The 22,049-nt window shown below is 32.1% G+C and overlaps 2 protein-coding genes across 2 annotated transcripts in view; both read left to right on the forward strand.

Moving 5' to 3' along the window:
• The window catches only part of mrps12 (mitochondrial ribosomal protein S12), a 2,372-nt gene extending 2,311 nt beyond the window's left edge, over positions 1 to 61 (forward strand). Inside the window, exon 3 of the mRNA XM_056446363.1 lies at positions 1 to 61. This exon is cut by the window's left edge and continues 392 nt beyond it. The gene's annotated coding sequence lies outside the window, so the exon portion shown is untranslated.
• An 8,493-nt stretch (positions 62 to 8,554) lies between these two features.
• On the forward strand, positions 8,555 to 21,697 carry si:dkey-17e16.9 (hydroperoxide isomerase ALOXE3). The gene is made up of 14 exons (XM_056446906.1): positions 8,555 to 8,716; positions 8,829 to 9,033; positions 10,237 to 10,318; positions 10,411 to 10,533; positions 13,822 to 13,925; positions 14,029 to 14,201; positions 14,319 to 14,462; positions 16,226 to 16,423; positions 16,515 to 16,601; positions 16,669 to 16,838; positions 18,194 to 18,315; positions 18,412 to 18,512; positions 20,881 to 21,051; positions 21,150 to 21,697. The coding sequence occupies exons 1-14, from the start codon at positions 8,567 to 8,569 to the stop codon at positions 21,327 to 21,329; spliced, it is 2,010 nt and encodes a 669-aa protein (XP_056302881.1). The 5' UTR covers positions 8,555 to 8,566; the 3' UTR covers positions 21,330 to 21,697.
• Positions 21,698 to 22,049: the final 352 nt, after the last annotated feature.

The following is a 22,049-nucleotide window of genomic DNA, read 5'->3' on the forward strand; positions in this document are numbered from 1 at the left end:
CTGTGTTGTTCTGTAAAAAGTTGGACGTCAGTAATAAATGAACTTGGTCGTGATGGTCTGATTCTGTGGTCATAAAAATCTCGAATTTGCTTTTCCACAGTTTAAAGCTTTTTATCTGAATGGAAATGTTTAGATTCTACTGTAAGTCATTACATTGAACGCATTTCTTTTACAGTGTTGTGTTGTTGTTTTTCAATACAAATGCTTAAACATCCTTGAGAGACAGTTCACACGAAATAATTAAAATTGCCTCAAACTTCACCCATACTCAAGTGCTTTTAGCTTTTATCAATTTCTTTTTTTCTGGTGAACACAAAATAAGATATTTTGAAGAATGTTGGAAAAATATCATTTACCATACGTAGTAGGGACAAAAAAAAATACGCCAATAAGTCTATGGCTGTTTTTGCATGCAATATGCTTAAAACTAGAAAAAATATCCATCATTAAGCAATGAAAATGTTTTTTTTTTGCTAAATAAATTAGCTTAATTTGTCAGATATTTTGTTCTTTTAATCATTATACACACTTTACATTTTGATCTTTTCTCCCCAAAAATATTAATCGTTTCAAATGCGTATCAAGTAAATATATGAAGATTAAAAAAAGTCATTTAAACTGAATAAAATAATTATCATTTACTCATATTTGTTTTTTCTTTCTTCTGAAGAACACAAAAGAAGATATTTTGAGGAATGTTGGTACACTGAAAAAAGTGTTGCATGCAAAACTGGTGCAAACTATTTATTTGTGTTGAAATTAAACAAACAAATTAAATTGAGCAATGTTTAACTTAATTTGTTTGTTTAAATTCAGCCCAAATAAATTGTTTACAACCACTTAACATAAATAAATTGAGTAAATCCAAGGAATCATCTTTGAATAATTTTTTTCAGTGTAACTGGTAGCCCCATTGACTTCCAAGCTATGTTTTATGGCACATGATATGTTTCTTTTTTATATATAAAAGTCAACTTCTTCAGGTTTTCAACAAAATATCCAATGACACTTTACAAGAAAAGTACATGAATAATTATGTATTAATATGTAAACTAAGTATCATTTTATTATGAATTAATGATGAGTTAAGGCGTGGGCTAATCATAAACTAACATTAACTACAACATGAGTCACAAGAGTTCACGTGTGAATAATGGCTACCTTAATTACTTGTTAGTACATGTTGTTCTTTAATGTATTAGTTAACATTTAAGTTTAAGCTAAGTGTAACCAACATGAACTCCTGAGCCGTTAGGGTATAATTATGTCATGACTTTACCTGGAGGGGTACATCAGCATTAACTCATCCTTAACTACTCATGAACTCCTGTGTTTAAACTGTTGATCTTAATGTTGACAGAACACTTTACTATTGTTATTCAGTGTAAACGCACTAGACTGACGTGCATAAGGTGTTCATGAGTAGTTAAGAATGGGTTGATGATATATATATATATATATATATATATATATATATATATATATATATATATATATATATATTTATTTTTATTTATTTTTATTTATTTTTTAAACCACTTGAGAGCGAATAAATGTTGAGGCCATCGACCACCCCAACGCCCCTCCCCCCATCAACGTTGCATCCCCCACCCTCCTCCCTTACTTTGACCAACTTGGGATGTCTTGTCTGGTGAGGTAAACTTAAAATCGAAAAGGAAAACAAGAAAAGGGTATTAGTTTGAAGTTCTGTTATTAAAATATGATTGTTAAAAATGGTTTGCTCCCCATAATTCACTAATTATCTAATATTTACCTCTATAAAGCCTGCTTGAAACCCTTACACCAGTGGTCTCAAACTCAATACCTGGAGGGCCGCAGCTCTGCATAGTTTAGCTCCAACCAGCTCCAACTCACACCTGCTTAATAGTCCATAGTAGTCTTGATTATTTGGATCAACTGAGTTTGATTACAGTTGGAGCAAAACTGCAGAGCTGCGGCCCTCCAGGAATCGAGTTTGAGACCTATTCCTTACACAGATTTTCCACTCTGATCTGATTCTACACTCTCATAAATAAAGGTACGTGAGCTGTCACTGGGACAGTATCTTTTCAAAAGATACATATTTGTACCCAAAGAGCCCACAGTGGTACCTCAAAGGGGCTTATTAGTGCCCAAATGTACCAAAAATGGACCCTTCAGGTACAAATATGTACCTTTTGAAAAGGTACTGCCCCAGTGACAGCTCACGTACCTTTATTTCTGAGAGTGAACACATCTAGCTTGCGGAAGTGGTATTTCTGGGTGTGCTTCTTGTTTTGCATGACAATTTTTTAATTAATTTTTTTTTGTAACTACTACTTGAAGTGTTTCCTGGAGACATCTTTACAATGCCATCCTTAACAAACTACAACAATCTTGTATAACATGCTATGTAAACAGTGCCAAAATGAATTCCAAGAACAGAAATGTCATAAGAGAGCGATCTGTCTTCATGGACATAAATCAGTTCCTTCTGTTAAGAATTTGTAGCATTTTCAACCTTTGCTGTGCCTTGGTAACACCTACAGTACATTTAAATGTCTTTTTAAATTGGTGATAAGTAGTGATTTTGTTGATTAAAAACAGACAACAGCTGGAATTATTAGGCTTCACCTGTTTTACGTAATGGTCTGACCTTTTCACTATAGGAGTAATCCGGCTTGGCAGCATCCTGCTATATTGAGTTTCAGGTTTTCCTCATTTGATCTCTCGGGCTGTGCTTGAACATCTACCTCAGGTATGTTTGTATTTTTATTCTGTACTTTAACAACAAACACGAGGTTTATGCTGATAACACCTTCATGTCACTCATGTTCCCTCTGCGAGACGCAACCAGATGGTTGAGTAGAGGTTTGCCAAAACCTTTGTAATAGGTGAGCTACATACTTGTGTCTCTTTTCATGCCGCTAATACTTATTTTTCAGTTACTGGCTTCTTTTCCAAGTACGATTTGTTCATTAGCCACATTATACTGTTTTGATAGCACTGCCATTTAAATAAATACTAGTACTTGTTCATTAAATACTACCTTGCTGTAAAGCTAGAAGTACTATTAAAACATTATAAACCATCACATATTGGCTATTATATTAGGATTTGTTGGTTATGTTAGGTATAATTGGTTTTAACATTCTACCAACAGAGGGCAAAAATGAGTAGTAACCCATAAGACTGATCCAGTATCTGTTAAAACCAATATACACTACCTGACAAAAGGCTCGTCTCCTATCCAAGTTTTAGGAACAATAAATATTAAATAATTTTTAGTCGATCATTTGGTATCAAAAGTGGCTTATATAAAGGCAAGGGCCTCTAGATTACGCTTATTTTACCAAAATAAAATATGACCATGCCTTGATTTTTAACTATTTAATTAGGACAGTAAGGTCTGGCTTTGCTTAGACAAAAGTCTTGTCACTTAACAGAAATAATGTACAGTACAGAATATAAAGTCATGTTTCTGTAGAAAAATAATTAATATTGTGTATGACTCCCATTAACCTGGAGGACTGTATCCAAACGTCTCTGCAATGGCAAAGAAAGCCTTCTTGCAGGACTCCCAGAGTTCATCAAGATTCTTTGGATTCATCTTCAATGCCTCCACCTTCATCTTACCTCAGACATACTCAATAATGTTCATGTCTGGTGACTGGGCTGGCCAATCCTAGAGCAATTTGACCTTCTTTGCTTTCAGGAACTTAGATGTGGAGGCTGAAGCATGAGAAGGAGTGCTATCCTGCTGAAGAATTTGCCTTCTCCTGTGGTTTGTAATGTAATGGGCAGCACAAATGTCTTGATTCTTCAAGCTGTTGATGTTGTCATCCAGTCTGCAGATCTCTCACACACCCCAATACTGAACGTATCCCCAAACCATGATTTTTCCTCCACTGAACTTACCCCAGACATGCTCGTAACCCCAAACCATGATTTTTTCTCCATTGAACTTGACTGTTTGCTGTGTGAATCTTGGGTTCATGCTGGTTCCAATAGGTCTTCTGCTGTATTTGCTATGATTGGGATGAAGTTCAACAGATGATTCATCTGAAAAATCGACCTTCTGCCACTTTTTCACAGTCCATCCTTCCTGCAAGCTGTGGGCCTTGGCAAATGCAGCAGGTTTTTTTTGTTGTCTTCTGTTTAATGCTGGTTTCTGAGTACTAATTCGGCCATTGAGAGCACTGCATGAGAGAATTCGACGAACTGTTCTTGTAGATACAGGGGTTTCTGGAGACCAGTTGCGGTGTAGCTCTGCTGCAGATGAAAATGGGTTGCCACTGGACTGTCGAACCAATAAGCAGTGCTCTCAAACTGTTGTCTTACTGTGTCTGCCTGACCTGCATGGGCCTGTCATGAAGTTCACCAGTTTCTTCAAAAAAAAAATTTTTATCCTCTCCACAAGACATTTAGATACATTAAAGATGTCTGCCACCTCAGCAGGAAACTTGGTCTTCAGGCTCTTGATGATCAGCAGTTTGGTCTGTGGTTGAAACTGGCATGTGGCAGGTCAGGAAACATTTCAAATGAGGGATACACCTATTTGTCACACGTGATGCTCTAATTTGTGAATCATTTAAAGATGTGACAAGACTTTTGTCTTAGCAAAGTCTGGCCTGTCTGTACTAATAAAATAATTAAAAATCAAGACATGATGATTTTATTTTGGTAAATTAGTGTAATAGAGGCCTTTGCCTTTCATATGAGCCACATCTGATGCTAAATGATCAACTAAAGTCAAGTTATTATTTGTTGTTCCTAAAACTTGGAAAGACTTTTGTCAGGCATTGTAATAAGTTGTAATTAGCATACTAGTTATTTTTTTGCTATATACTACTTATTAATTGTCAATAGTACTTACAATAACAATTAAATTATAGTGCTTCAGTGATGATAAGATTTCTCTCTTGACACTTTTTGTGGGTTTTTTTTTGGAGGCCATTGAGTTTTATTAGAATCTGTTATAGAGTCATAATTTCTTTAGTTTATTATTTAGTTTACTAGTTCCAAGTACTCATTTTATATACTAGTACATATTTGCATATTAATACATATTGTTAAATACTAGTACTTGAACATTGAATTCTAATGCTTATTGATTAGCCACTAATGCTTACTTAATACATACTAGCATTGTTTTGAAATGTTATTTTTGAGATTTTATAGAAAGATTTGATTTGTAAGAAAGATTTGTAGAAAGATATTCAGTGAAACTCAAAGTGACATTTTTGACAAGTCATAACATAAGACTAAGTAAATATCATTTTGTTACTATAAGATAAGGATACGACTAATGATAATAATTCCAAAAGATTCTGAAGTAAGTACTAGTATCTAAAAATAACTAGTATCTGTTAAATACTGTAGGAACTTCACTAACTTGACAAAAGTCTTGTTACCTATCAAAGTTTTAGGAACAACAAATAATAGCTTGACTTCTATTTGATCATTTGGAATTAGAAGTGGCTTATATGAAAGGCAAAGGCCTCTAGATTACGCTTATTTTACCAAAATAGAATCGCATCATGTCTTGATTTTTAATTATTTAATTAAGAAAGACGGGTCTGATCTTTAAATGATTCACCCAATCACAAATTAGATTATCACCTGTGAAAAATACTGCAATTAACACATTCCCAACACATGAACCCCAGCACACCCAAACTTCATTTGAAATGTTTCCTGACCTGCCACATGCCAAAGACTCAACCACAGACCAAAGTGCGGATCATCAAGAGCCTGAAGATCAATTTTCCTGCTGAGGTGGCAGACATCTTTAATGTATCTAAACACTATGTGTAGAGGATATAAATAGATTTAAAGAAACTGGTGAACTGCATGACAGGCCCAGGTCAGGCAGACCAAGCAAAACAACAATTCGAGAGGACCCCTTGTTGGTTCGTTAGTCCAGTCCAACCTTTTTTCAACGGCAGCAGAGCTACATCGCAACTGGTTAGAGCCCAGAAACCAGCATTGATCAGAAGACAATTTAAAAAAAAGTATTGCATTTGCCAAGGCCCACAGTTTGCAGGAAAGATGGACTGTCGAAAACTGTGATTGTTGATTTTTCGAATGAATCATCTGTTGAACTTTATCCCAATCATCACAAATCCTGCAGAAGACCTATTGGAACCCACATGGACCCAAGATTCTCACAGAAATCAGTCAAGTTTGGTGAAGGACAAATCATGGTTTGGGGTTACATTCAGTATGAGGGGTGTGCGAGAGATCTGCAGAGTGGATGGCAACATCAACAGTCTGAAGTATCAAGACATTTGTGCTGCCCATTACATTACAAACCACAGGACAAGGCAAATTCTTCAGCACGATAGCACTCCTTCTCAAACTTCAGCCTCCACATCAAAGTTCCTGAAAGCAAAGAAGGTCAAATTGCTCTAGGATTGGCCACCCCAGTCACCAGACATGAACATTATTGAGCATGTCTAGGGTAAGATGGAGGCATTGAAGATGAATCCAAGAAATCTTGATGAACTCTGGGAGTCCTGCAAGAACGCTTTCTTTGCCATTCCAAATGACTTTATAAATTAACTTAAGTTAATTGTTTTATGTTCAATCCAGGGGCGTTGCTAGACATGAAGCTCTACTGGGGCACGTACCCCCTTCCCCCCTCAAAAAAAAAAAAAAAAAACACTATATATATATATATATATATATATATATATATATATATATATATATATATATATATATAAATACACTATATATATATATATATATATATATATATATATATATATACACACACACACACACACACATACATATATATATATATATATATATATATATATATATATATATATATATATATATATATAAATACATATATAATACTTTTATTCACTATTATTTTGCAGAATAATTGTATAATAATAAGAATACTTTTATTTATAATAAATATAATATACATATGTATATTATATTTATTATAAATATAAGTATTATTATTATTATACAATTATTCTTCAAAATAATCTTAAATGTAACTGGAAAACAATGTTAAGACAACTGGAGTGATATGCTAAGATCATTTAAGAAATTACTTTAGCATAAATATTGATTTCATTTGAATGAAATTCTATAGACAATTCAATAAAATAAAATAAAAAAGATGTGTTATAGGATTATCTGTTGTCTTAGACTTGACATGGCAGATAATTAGGTTTGTGAAGTCTTAGCTCCTGACTCGTCATCCCTCCTTTTTGCTTAATACAAAGAAATCTATCAGGAGGCATGCTTAGTAAGATCACCATCATATTGTTTAAACTTTAGTTTGTCCACTTGCAAAACAAAAAAGGCTGTTACGCTGGTTTTACAACGCATGAGCGGCGCGTAACAAGCAGCCTGCTTTTTTGGCGCGCATGTTTACTACCGGGACTCTCAGAGGAAGAGCAGCGCGTGCGCGAGGCGCGCGTGTTTTCTGCGCACACGCGGAGATGCGTCAGTTTGCTTTTTGGTTACATTGCTTTCACCAGCGTTGGTTCGGTTGCACATAGAGAATAACGTCTTGATTTCGGAATGACCACTCTTAATAAACACACTTGCATATGAAGTAAATCATATCTCAATGCATTTACTGGGGCACTGGAGATTTTCACTGGGGGTCTAGCGACGCCCCTGGTTCAATCTACTTAAATTTGTAAAAACTAATAAGTTAAGTTAATTCTTATGGAACTCAGCCTTTTTTACAATGTAGTATCTAATGAATAGGTAGTACTATTATCAATTTATTAGGTAAGAGTACTAAATAGATACTAGTTCTTATTGATTAGAACTAATCCATACGTATAAATATATTACTACAGTGAATAACTATTACTATATGAAGAAACATGTACTAGTCACATTTAGGAAACAAGCTATTTATAACTTACTCGTTGATATTTTAATGATAAATCCCAAATATAAGTAAATAGCAAATAAGATAAATATGTCACTAGAAAAGACAAGGTATTGGTTATTAGTCTGTACTGAAATAAATACTAAAATGAATAATTACTAAAATCTGTTTAATTGACTCTAGCATCTAATAATAGCTATTGGTAACACTTTACACTAAGGTTGCATTAGTTAATGTTAGCAAATGTATTTACTAACATCAACAAACAATGAACAATAGATTTACAGTATTCATCTTTGTTGATGTTAGTAAATACATTAACATTAATGAATGTGCCACCGAACTTTTATCTAATAAATAAACACAAATAAAATACTAGTATCTAAAGAATAAGCACAATTTGCATATGAATAAACACTAGAATATAATACAATACATGTAAAACAAGAGCTATATTTGTATGAATAGATATTGATCGGTTTTATGAACTTTTAAGTTGGATTTCCATATTATAACTCAAAATAACCAATAAAACATCACAGTATACTATTATTGAGAATTTTAGTTTAATTAAACAATCCCTTCCAAAAACTGTGAACATTTTATAAAACAATTTATGAACATTACAGATTTAACCTTCACCTGACTGACAATTTGCCATTAAAAAACAAATGGCAAATAACACAATCTCTATTTTAATTTTTTAGAGCTATGAAGGCTGTATATGAAGTAGAGGTGACCACAGGCTCCATGGCCCACGCAGGCACTTTTGACAATATATTCATAACTCTGATTGGCACTGAAGGAGAGAGCGAGCGGACCAAGCTTGACACCTATGGAAGAGATTTTAATATAGGAATGGTGAGTATTTGTTTTTAATTGTTAAAAATTCTAATGAGCTCAGGAAATCTCTAACTAAAATGAGCCGGAAGCTTATTTGACTGAAGATTTTGTATTTTTTTTTTTTTTTCAGAAAGTTACGTACAAAGTGACGACCAGGTTATCTCTTGGCACCTTGCTACTGGTCAGACTTGAGAAAGATAATTTCCTGTTCTTGCCAGAAAATGACTGGTTTTGCTCTTTGGTGAACGTAGAAACCCCTGAAAAAGATGTGATCAGTTTTCCATGTTATCAATGGATGACAAAGAGAGAAGTGATTGAGCTGAGGGAGGCCAAAGGTTTGCTTATGTGCATCTATTATTGCATTATTAGAAAAATGTCATGTGAAAGTGTTAATCATTACTTTAAAGAATCTTGACCAGGGGTGCCCAAATTTTTTCCTGTAAAGGGCCAAAAACCAAACTGGATTGAGGGATGTGGGCCAAATATAACCAAAAACCATATTACAATAAATTTGCCAAGGGGTATTTACTAAAATTGTTGCTTTAAATCATATTAACTAACACAGTATCATTTTAAAAATTTTATACCGAACATATTAGGCTACAGTAAAAATATAGACAATCCCAATTATAACACAATTGAGTTCAATGCTGAATACACTAGTCGAGCTGATCCTGCCTTCACCTTGATTTGCTCATCGATGTCTTGACCATTGTCCTCTATCTATCAAGTGACAGATTTTTAAAAGTCTGATTTATTTACAACATTCAATTGTATCATTTCATTTCGGGGTGGCATTTTGTCAACAATAAAACAAAGAAACAAAAAGGTTACTTTAAATTGTAAATGACCACCTCTCCCTCATTCTCCCTCTCTATTCAGATGAAATGGTGGGGAAAATCTAAGGTTACCATGGCCCATTTTTGGCCCACGGGTCCTACTTTAGGCATCTCTGATCTAGACATTTTCAGTTAGATCAGACATAACCAAACTAGTGCACGCGGGCCAAAGTTGTTGAAAATTCAACATTAATATCACAAATAAATTATGTTTTGAAATATATTGATATACAAGCGGCACAGTGGGAAGTGCTGTCACCGCACAGCAAAAATGTCGCTGGCTTGACCCTCAGCTGGGTCAGTTGGCATTTCTGTGTGGAGTTTGCATGTTCTCCCAGTGTTCGCGTGGGTCTCCCCCACAAGTCTAAAGACATGCAGTATAGGTGAATTGGGTAAGGTAAATTGTACGTAGTGTATATGTGTGATTGAGTGTGTATGGGTGTTTCCCAGTGATGGGTTGCAGCTGGAAGGGCATCTGCTGCATAAAACATATTTATTACATTCCGCTGATTAACAAAGAGACTAAGTCGAAAAGAAAATGAATGATTGAATGAATATATTTAAATATAGACAAGCTTCAGTATCTTAAATCTTAGACTTTAATCTTACCTACCCTAACATTTTAAAGCACAGTGTACATATTTTATTTAGGGTGTTTCTGTCTAACATTGCTTCTGTATCTTTTATACATTCTGACAGCTACAAAAATCTATGAAGAGCAATATCCACAACTGAAAGAGCACAGACAAAACGAGCTAAAGCTGAACAAAGAAGTATACCAGTACGTTTGCTCCACTAAAAACTCAAGTGCAATCATTTCCATGTCATCTTTATTGATTTCCTTGTGTTTGTTCATCTTTCCTCCTCTTTAAGATATACTGAGTTTAAAGCCGGTCTCCCAAAACAGGCTGCTTTTCAAGATCCCTTGTCTGTTCCCTCAGCGGTTCGCTTCTCATTCACTAAAGACATAGATTCAGCTTTTAACTGCTCCTCTGCGTAAGTAAAACACACACATACAAACACTCACCAGCTGCTTTAGTGGATACACATTCTTTATCTGATTGTGGGTGCAAATCTGTAACTCAGTGCATTTAGGCATGTAGAATGTGGTCGATATGAACTGTCAAACTGAACATCAGAAAGGGGAACAGTTTGTCTTTGGAAATACTATGGTTGTTGGTGCAGACATGCTGGTCTGAGTATTTTAGAAACTGCTGATCTACTGGTACTTTAACACACAACAATCTCTAGGGTGTACACACACACAAATCTATAAAAGAGAGTAAAATATCAGTGTGCTGCAATACCGTTAGTGAAAACGCCATGTTGATGCAAGAGGGCAAAAGAGATTAACCAGACTGTATTGTCTACCGATTCCTAAAGATGTTTGGTGACCAAATTAAATTTTGAATAAAACTGCTTTGTTTAAATGCACAAATATTGGTAATATTAACTGAGAAATGGATAAAAATATTCATTTTTAAAAGAGGGTGTACTCATTTATGCTGAACACTGTATATCTATGTAAATATGTCATTAACCACATCTGTAAAGCACTAGAAAACATTGAAACTACATCTGGAAAGTGCTTAAATTTGACATTGGAAAAAGTGTAAGAACCATTACCACAATTGTCTCCAGGGTGTAGTTTTGCCAGCAGTGTACAAGTTTAAGAGCCATTACTAGGCATTATAAAAGGTCATATTTCAGTTTTGGGGGTCTCCAGCAACAGGCTGATATGCATGCAAGGTCAGAAAACACTTTCATTAGAAAAACATTTATTTTTACCTAATTATCCCAATGACTCCCATATGATTTGTTCAGCGATTCATTTGTTCCCAAACCCCTCCTTTGCATTGGGATAATCTGCGCTGATTTAAACTTTAACTGTTTACTCCCCACAGCCGAATCTCCATCTGTTACTGTGCATTCACACGGGGCTTCAGCCTCAACGCTTGACCGAGGGGGTGTCTGAAGTTGGGGCTGACGCTATCATCACAGCATCGTCAGCCAATGAAATTAGTCCACAATTGGCTACTGTCTGAGCTAGGGTATTTGCATACAACAATCTGATTGGCTGACACTTCCGTTGGTGCTTGAAAAGTTGAGAATTTCCCAACTTCTGCTGTTAGCAACGCCGCTGAAGCGGTGCAGACGGATCCACAATGCAGTTCGGCAATGCCTGAGGTCACCCATTCAAAGTGAATGGGAATTGTTGACGCTGACGTTGACAACCAGTGTGAATGGGGCGTTAGTGATCGTCATCTTTGTGTCATGATCAGTCCCGTGATCCCCCGTGCTCCATGTCTGATGAAAAATGTGCATTCACGTTTTTACCGGAACCAGCACTACATATTTGGTGATATACCATATCAACGTTGACGCATTCAAGTAAAAGATCTGAACCCAACACGATTCATTTATTCGACTCTGAGTTGATTATTTTGTTTAAGAATAGATATTTTTAAGCATGGTGCACTTTCAGTTTTAGACCTCAGCTGGATGTTTTCATTCACTTAATGCTGTTACACACTGCATGGAAGGTCATTTTCAGTAACCCATAATAGGCGCTCTTTAAAACTTAGCTTAGATGCAACATAAAGGGACTTTAAGGCCCCCCACTAATACTTCTATAGACTTCTATATCCACAGGGAAATATATTTCCTTAGGTAAGCACTGTTAAACTAGCTACTAAGCCTCTAGTGTGGACTTTATGTTCCTGTTTAAGCAATAACTTTCAATAATCAGCTGCAACCCTACCCAGATCTCAATCCAATGAAGTGCTTTTGGGATTGAGATTGAAGAGTTCGACATCATTTTTAAACAGCTGACAAATCTGCAGCAACTGTGAGATGTTCTCTTGTCAATACATGAGAAATACCCCAATCTCTGAGGAATGTTTTCAGTATCCCATTGAATCTGTTTACTAAATAGTTAACCCTTGTGTACTGTTCAAATTTGCTACCCTCTCATTATGTTTGTGGCTGTTTTAGCCCCATTGACTTACATTATAATGACATTTTTTGATTGCAATGCCATGACACCATATAATCATGCATTTTTGATTGTTTGGTTGTTTTCCCCGTTGGGAAGAGGTCAAACTTTTAATTTTTATTGTTGATCATCAGTTGGCAGCATTATCCCTTAAGATAGGCCTATGCAAAAAAGTTTCTCGCTTTTATATGGAGCTCTATGGAGCAAAACAGCAGATTATAGTGTGTGTGCAGAAATACACATTGACTGTTCTGAGAGCTGATTATTTTGATTTTCTCAGACATATCAAGATAAGTGCGTAAAGATCTCTCTCTCTCTCTCTCTCACACACACACACACACTATACTCCTTATAGAAGGCAGAAACTAAGCTTTTTTTGCACTACAATTGATAATCAACAGTAAAAATAACACATTAAACCTCTTCCCAACAGGGAAAAGCAGCAACAATCAGGAATGCATGATTATATGGTGTCATGGCATTGCAATCAAAAATGTCATTATAATGGAAGTCAATAGGGGCAAAAACAGTCACAAACATAATGAAAGGATAGTCATTTTGCCCTGAGTGTTGAATTTTTGAACATTTTCAAAGCTTAATATGTGTCAAAATAAGATCTGTCACCAAATATCATTCCATTTGCTTAAACACAGAGAAAGTTGTGTCCAAATTAAGACTCAAAGTCCCCCCTGAGTGGATGAAAACATCCTCAACAGCACAAAAGGGAGTTCTGAAGGAGAAGCACTGTAAAGTATACTTAATAAGTAAAGGTTAGGTTAACTTTTTTTTTTTAAATAAAAACCTAAACTTATTAACTAAAAAACTAAATAATTTTTTTTAAGGTTAGGTTAACTTTTTAAAAATACTTTCCAAAATATTAGTATGATTACAAAATTTAAATATTGTCCCATAAAAAATCGTTTAATGGGGAAAAAAAAGCATTTCTCAAAAAAATCATGAAATAAATTAAATATTTAGATTGTATTTAGATTGTATCAAATTTAGTTGTATTAAATTTAATTTAAGAAATATTAATATAATTACAAGATCTAAATATTATCCCATAGAAATCATTTTATGGAAGGAAAAAAAAGCATTTCTTAATAAATCATGAAATAAGTTAAATATAAAATGTATTAAATTTTGTATTTAATTAAATGTTTTAAAAATTCATATCATTACAAAATTTAAATATTGTCTCATAGAAATAATTTCATAATAAAAATAATCAACGTTTCTCAAAAAACTGAGCGTATGCTTGTTACACTAATGCTGAGTTTATCTTCCAGGCTTGGTGAGATCAAAATGAAGAAACTGGCGAAGAAAGCAGATCAGTGGCCTAACATCAAATACATGAAAAGAGCCTTTAGGCCATCCAAAACCCCAATCTCAAGTAAAATAGCTGCTAAAGTGAAAATATATTGACGTCAGATGATATGCTTGATGTTGAATGCAGTAAATCAGTCATTAATCTTGTTGCAATTGTTTTATACCAGAATATGTGTATCTGCATTGGAAGGATGATGATTTTTTGGGCCATCAGCTGTTAAACGGCCCCAATCCACTGATGCTCCGCAGATGCTCAGAACTTCCTCTTAACTTTGCTGTTTCTGATGACATGGTTCTGCCTTTTCTGGACAGCGGAACTTCTCTAAATGTGGAGATGAAGGTAGAATTATGACAGATTTGCTTCTTCGAACTGAATATGGCTCTGTAGTCTCTGTAATATGGCTCTGTAATATGGCTCTGTAATATGCCTCTAAAGTGTTTGGCTTGAACTCAACAGAAAGGAAACATCTTCTTATGTGACTACAAGCGACTGGCAGATTTACAGACTCAGGTCATCAATGGGAAGCAGCAGTTTGTCACGGCTCCTCTGTGTTTGTTCTATAAGAATCAAGAGGGAAAACTTCTGCCTATCGCTATTCAGGTATCTGTGCTGGATTTGATTGATATGGGAATACTCAAATAATGCTCTGGACCAAGTCTTAAAATGTAAAATATGAACATTCATCTTGACATCTGTACATTGCGCAGGTTATAATTAGTAAACTTAATTAGTTTTAAAATGACTTTAGACTTTTTAAGACTTGTTTTAGGGACCAAATATATAAACATACCCACTAGGCATTATTTATGCATAAATCTATGTTTTATGCTTAACATATGCTAAACATATGTTAAGTAAAAATGTAACATTGATAAAACGGTAAATTCATTTCAGTGTTTTACTTGACTTTATTTTACTGTAAGTTAATCACATCTATTTTTTCTAAGTTTTTCTTAATATGATTAAAATATTTCCCTCACAATAACCATTTTCTTACAAAAATTTGTTTTTTTTTTAAAATGTCAAAACTATGACATTGGGTAAATGAACTAATGTCAGATTTTATTTTATTAAAGTTTTTAAATTGTATTTTCGCTTAGGTTAGCTTTTTTTTTTTAAATACTTTCCAAAATATTAGTATGATTACACAATTTAAATATTGTCCCATAGAAATAGTTTTATGGGAAAAAAAAAACATTTCTCACAAAAACATGAAATAAATTATAGATTTAGTTTGTTTAATTTAATTTAAAAAATATTAATATGATTACAAAATGTAAATATTGACCTATAGAAGTCATTTTATGGAAGAAAAAAAAGCATTTCTTACTAAATCATGAAATAATTTAAATATAAAATTTATGAAATTTTGTATTTAATTTGATTTTTTAAAAATTCATATCATTACAAAATTTTTATATTGTCCCATAGATATAATTTCATAATAAAAATAATCAACATTTCTCACAAAATCATGAAATAAATAAAATGTTTTAATTGTATCATAATTTTATTTAATTTAAATCCGAAATATTAACATGATCACAATATTTAAATTTAAATATTTAATTTTACATATTGTCCCAAAGAAATCATTTTATAAAAAAAAACATTTCTTACTAAATCTTGAAATAAAATAAATATAAAATGTATCAAATTTTGTTTTTAATTTAATTTAAAACATTTTTATATGATTACAAAATTTAAATATTGTCCCATAGAAATCTTTTCATGAAAAAAACAATAAACATTTCTTCCAAAATCATAAAAAAAATAAACACATTTATTTTATCAAATTAAAAAAATTAAACATTGTCCCAAAGAAATTATTTATGAAAAAAAGCATTTCTTAGAAATCATGAAATAAATTAAATATATATTTTTTTTATTTAATTTCATTTCCAAAACATTAATATGATCACAAAATTTAAATATTGCCCCAAAGAAATTGTTTTATGAACAAAAATCTCTCTAAATCATAAAATAAAAGAAATATAAAATGTATTCAATATAATTTCATTTCATTTAAAATACGTTCCAAAATATTACCATGATTACAAAAATTAAATATTGCTTAGAAATCGATTTATGCAAAAATAAATAAATAATTTAATAAATAAATCTCACTTAATCATATAATAAAAATATCTCAAATGTATGAAACTTTTTTGAATTTAATTAAATTTATTTTAGAAGTTTTGCTTTACAAGTGAAATGTACAAGTAAACTACTTTTTAAATACTTAAAATAAAACCTTAACAAAAAGAATTGAAAAAGAAATATGTCTATGCTATGTCCATCATACTGTATGCAGCTGATTTTGCATGCAGTGACAATGGTAGTGTGTGTGTTTGCTGTATCAGCTGCAGCAGGAGGCATCAGAACACAGTCCAGTCTTCCTACCGAGCGACTCTGAGCTGGACTGGCTGACCGCTAAACTCTACGTAAGGAACGCAGACTGTCTGGAGCATCAGGCGGCTCTTCATCTGCGTTCACTGCTGGCAGAGACTTTCACACTGTCATTGCTGAGGAACCTTCCCGCAGCTCACCCAATACACAAGGTACATCACCCGAGGACACACACTGATATCAACACTGTGTTCAAAAGCATAACTCATATTCACTGCTGATGTGTTTGTGATTGTCTTGTAGTTGTTGGTGCCACACATTCGTTATACACTTCAGATGAACAGTCTGGTTCGGGACAGGCTGATTGGGCCTGATGGTGTCTTGTCTCAGGTATTGTGGGAGTGTGGGGATGGTTTTTTACTGCTTAGGGATTTTATGTGATGGATTTTTTGTTTAGTGTACTAGTATTGGGCATGAAGGGATGACGGCTTTGATGAGGAAAGCTCTGTCAGATCTGACCTACAGCTCTCTCTGTCTGCCTGAAGACATCAGTGGTCGCCAACTGGACTCTCTGCCAAACTTTTTCTACAGAGATGATGGACTGCGCCTCTGGGCCTTGATAAATGAGTAAGGGATTTTTATTTGTATAATTTTTTGTGTTCAGTTTAATTGAATTTGTACTTAGTATTGTATTTAGTTATTTTAAATTATAAATATTTTTTTTTGTTTCATATTTTTTCATTAATATTCCATTATTTTCCAATTTTTTTTAACATTTTGATTCTAAATTCATCTAATTTTTTATTTGTTTCTTATTTTATTTATTCTAACTTTATTTAATTCGAATGTATTCATTTAGTAGTGTTATTTAGCTTTATTTTATTTTGATTTAAATTTAATTTCATTTAAAAATGTATCAATGAAAGCAATTTATATTTGTTTTGTTTTTAATTTATTAATGGATATTAATTTAATTCATTTCTTTGGATTAATTGATCATCAGTTTTGAATTATTTGAATTTACTGCTTTATTAAATGGATCATTTCAATTTTTTTTCTCACTATTTAATTTATTAAATCCTATCACATTTGAATATTTTTCTTCATTTTGTTTATATTCTTTTAATATTATTTATTATTGATGCATTTTATTAATTATACATTTTATTGCATTATTTAATTAATTTTTATTTTATGTATTATTATTAGATTTTTTTATTTTTAAATCAACATTTTAAAATTTTGTATAATTTAAATTTCTCAGATTATATTTTTATTTATTTTTTAACAGTTTAGTTTAATTTGACTTTTTCTTTTATTAAATTACTTTCAATTCACTTTTATTTTAATAGTACTAAATTGTATTTGATTTGATCATTTTGTTGCATGTCGTTTATATAAATGTAATATTATTATTTATTTTTATATTTTATTACATATATTTATCTATTTTTTATTTTATTATATTATTAAAATATTATTTATATTATTCTTTATATTTTTATATATATTATTATATTTGTTCTTTTATATAATAAATATATATTTATTTATATTCATTATTAATAAACTTGATTAATTGATAATTTAATGTATCATTTCATTTATTTGTATTTTATTTAATGTATTATTAGTTAATATTGTTTTCTTAAAAACTGCATTTTTTAAAATTTTAAATCATTTAAAGTTATTAGATCATATTTTTATTTAATTTTAATCCATTTAATTTAATTTAATTTTTACAATTTTCTTTATTAATTTATTTTAATTAACCTTCACTCAATTTTTTTCTTTATTTAATTATTTTGCTCTTATGTTGTATTCCATTTGATGTATTTAAATTTATTTCATTAGTTTATGCTTTAACAATTATTAATATTTACATTATTTAATTCCTGTTGCATTTCTTTGAAGGCATCTTGTAACTTTTTAGTTTAAAACAAATCAGATGAGTTTGTGATGTTTTTGTTGTCTGTCTGTAGTTTTGTTCTGAGTGTAGTGGAGTTTTTCTACCAGAGTGACAGTGATGTGCAGAAGGACACTGAACTCCAGGACTGGATCAATGAGATCTTCATTCATGGCTTTCTGGAGCAGAGCAGCTCTGGTGAGTTTAACTACGTGCTTTTGGTTCTGATATGAGTCTTTATTCTGATATAAGTCTATATTTTTCATCAGTATTGTTCCTTTTCTGCTGATTTAGGAATTCCTCAGAGTTTGAGCACAGTGGAGGAGCTCATTAAATTCATAACCATGATGATCTTCACAGTTTCAGCTCAACATGCTGCTCTTAGAGCAGGACAGGCAAGTTCAAGCAATCAGAAATTAATTTAATATAATTAAATAAATACTCTAGAGGTCAAAGGTGTGGAATAATTAAGATTTGTAATTTGTCTCATTTTTGACCAAAGCTGCTGAACACTGTAAAGAGATACTATTAAACCTTTAATATTGTGCAATATTATTACAGTTTAAAATAACTGTTCATTCCTAATATAAATTATAATGTGGTTTTATTACTGGCAATGCTGCATTTTCAGTATCATTATTCCAGCCTTTGGTAATCATTTAAATATGCTAATTTGGTGTTTAAACTCAAGTCACTCAAAAATGAAAATGTACTTACTTTGTCATCACCATCAAGTGTTTCAAAAGCATTACGAGTTTCTTTCTTCTACTGAAACATAAAGAAAGATATTTTGAAGAATGTTAACTGTTAACAATGACTTCCATAGTAGGAAAAACAAATACTGTGAAAGTCAATGGTTGCAGGTTTCCAGCATTTTTCTAATTATCTTTTTTTATGTTCAACAGAATTAGAATTGGTTAGAATTGCTGAACTATTAGTGAATTTTACTCTTTAATGAACTACCCAAACTATTTTTTTAAGGAAACACATTTACGTCTCAAATAAATATAAATATGAAATGAAAATATCAAACATTTTGAGCTAGTTTAAATATAAAAATATGCTTTTACCTACCTCACAATGAAGAACATAACTCCAGATCCCTCTAGCTGCTCAGGTCATGCAATGTAAAATTCTATACATATAACTCCAGATGTGACATTATTAAGCAGGCTCCTGAACACCAGCAAATGAACTCTAAAATACAACAGAGCAGGGAGTATCCCTAAACACAAACTGGTCTTAGAGTTAAAAATAATTAAATAAATAAATAAATAAATAAATAAATAAATTAATTAATAAATTAATAAATAAAGCTCCAAAAACACAACTCTTTCACAATTTTTCCCAAATTCCTACATTTTCAACTTTTGAAATTTTCTCTGTGGGTAATAATATGAACCACTTTGATGCCAGACTTTGACTGAGGGATTTTAGAATGACCAATACAACATTTCAGATGTTTTACCATGTGTTCGATCTGCAGGTTTGTCCATTAAGGTTGTCACACTGTGCCAATTTTTGTTATCACATGATCCTACAAAACAAAATCACATGACTTTTTTGGATGTTCATGCTATTATTTATTCAATAAATGTGTTTTCATTGTGGTTTATGCACATTTTTTTCTTATTAGATAAAACATGTATCCTACTCGTGCACAAGTTTTCTGTGCATCTTAACGTTTTCGTTAACAATTTTGTATGCCATATTCCAAAATGTGCATGAAATTAATTGGATGGAAACGTAGCTACTGATAATAAGAACCACTGTAAAATATACACTGATTTAGTATTCAAGTATCTATTATTATATAACTGTATAAGACATTCTACTGAAAATTTACTCATAACTAAAAGGCTTTAAAAAAACTTCACCTGTCTGCAGCTCTTTTGCTAATTTTTGCTTTTTCAATATGTTTTTATACCCTTTGTGTTTGGCTGTTTCTTTCTTTTTTTCTTTGTTTTAGTTGTATTTTTCTTCATGGTTAAAAATAATAATTTTGCCTATTTGTTGTTGTATTTATGCTTATATTGTATACACTGTTGATGGGCTTAAAAAAAAGTTTAGGATGTTAAAACATGGTTTCTGCAGGTTTCACCAAATAAAATTTAAGACTTTTAAAGATATTTTAAGTGCATTATGAATGAAAAATGACTTATACAGGCCTAAATACTTTTAAACTAAAAAGTTTATTTTTTAATATCCCAGTTGGAAAAGATTTTCACTAGCACTATCAAAAAGTATTAAAAGTAATTAATTCAAAATATTAAATGTTTATTATTATTATTATTTTCAAATATATGCATTTACAAACCATATAACCCTTACTAAGAATAGAACAAAACATAGCTGTCAATAACTTCAGTCTACAATAATAATAATTTAATACCAGGAAATATAGGTCAGGTCAGTCCTCAGCAGTAAATAAATGGAGAACTTTTAAGCAAATGTTACTGTAAGGAAAGTTAATAATTATAAGTGTATAATTAAATGCTATTTTTAAATAAAAAGTTAAAGGTTTTATTGAGATGGATTGTTGGTGATTGTTTTGGTGTTAATAGCTAGATTGGTCAGCTATACATGAACAAAGGAAAATTAAGACCTGTTAAGAAAGATTTAAGACCTACAACACCAATATTTCAGTAGATTTGAGACTTTTTAAGGCCTAAAATTTTGCTTTTGAGATTTAAGACTTTTTAAGACCCTTTAAAAAGAAGATTTAAAAAAGGGATTCTAATATATTTGATCGTTTCTGCTTAGTTTGACTATGGCAGCTGGTTTCCTAACACTCCTGGCTCTCTGAAAAGCCCTCCTCCAGCATGTAAAGGAAGCTCAGATAAGAATACTGTTCTGCAGGCTCTGCCCGACACCAACACCTCTGCAAATCTAGCATCTGTTTTTTGGCTCCTCAGCAAACCCTCAGCAGATTTAGTGAGTGTTTCATACTCCGCTGATTACAGCATAGCATTTTTGTTTTGTTTTGTTTGTTTTTCTAAATGCCTACAAATGCTTTCTAATGTTTCACGCAGGTTCAGCTGGGTCAGTACCCTGAGGATTATTTCTGCCAGACGGCTGTGCAGAAGATGATGAGAAATTTTCAGGCAGAGCTTTCCTTCTTCAGTGAGTATGTTGAAGACAGAAACACAGACCTGCTCGTGCCCTACAAATACATGAGCCCTCAAAATATCTGCAACAGCGTCAGTGTTTGACACGCAGTATTATTTTTTAACCTCGATTTACAGTTGAAATCATAATTATAAAACCCCCTTTGAAATTTTTTCTTCTTTTTTAAATATTTCCCAAATGATGTTTAACAGAGCAAGGAAATTTTCACAGTATGTCTGATAATATTTTTTCTTCTGGAGAAAGTCTTATTTGTTTCATTTCGGCTAGAATAAAAGCAGTTTTTAATTTTTTAAAAGCCATTTTATGGTCAAAATTATTAGCCCCTTTAAGCAATATATTTTTTCTCGATAGTCTACAGAACAAACCATCGTTATACAATAACTTGCCTAATTACCCCAACATGCCTAGTTAACCTAGTTAAGGCTTTAAATGTCACTTGTCCTGAAAAAAATCTTCTCTCCGTTAAACAAAAATTGGGGGAAAAAATAAGGGGGGGGGGGGGAGATAATAATTCTGACTTGAACTGTACATTTATAAATTCATTTAGAAACCTTTGTAAAATGATGATGCAGATTTTCTTGCTATGTAATACACATAAATACAGATTTATAGTAAATTTATTCTCATTTTTAATACTTTTCATTTGATTTATGCATTGTGTTGAAAAATGATTTTTAAATTTGGAATGACACTACAGTCTAAAACAGATTCTTCAGATTCTTCCTCACAGTTGATTAATTACAATAGTCATTGCAAACATTTTTTGGTTTTGTATTTTTAGTTTTCTAAAATGTTATATTGAA

The sequence above is a fragment of the Danio aesculapii genome, chromosome 21 (genome assembly GCF_903798145.1).
Source record: "Danio aesculapii chromosome 21, fDanAes4.1, whole genome shotgun sequence".
Taxonomy (NCBI): domain Eukaryota; kingdom Metazoa; phylum Chordata; class Actinopteri; order Cypriniformes; family Danionidae; genus Danio; species Danio aesculapii.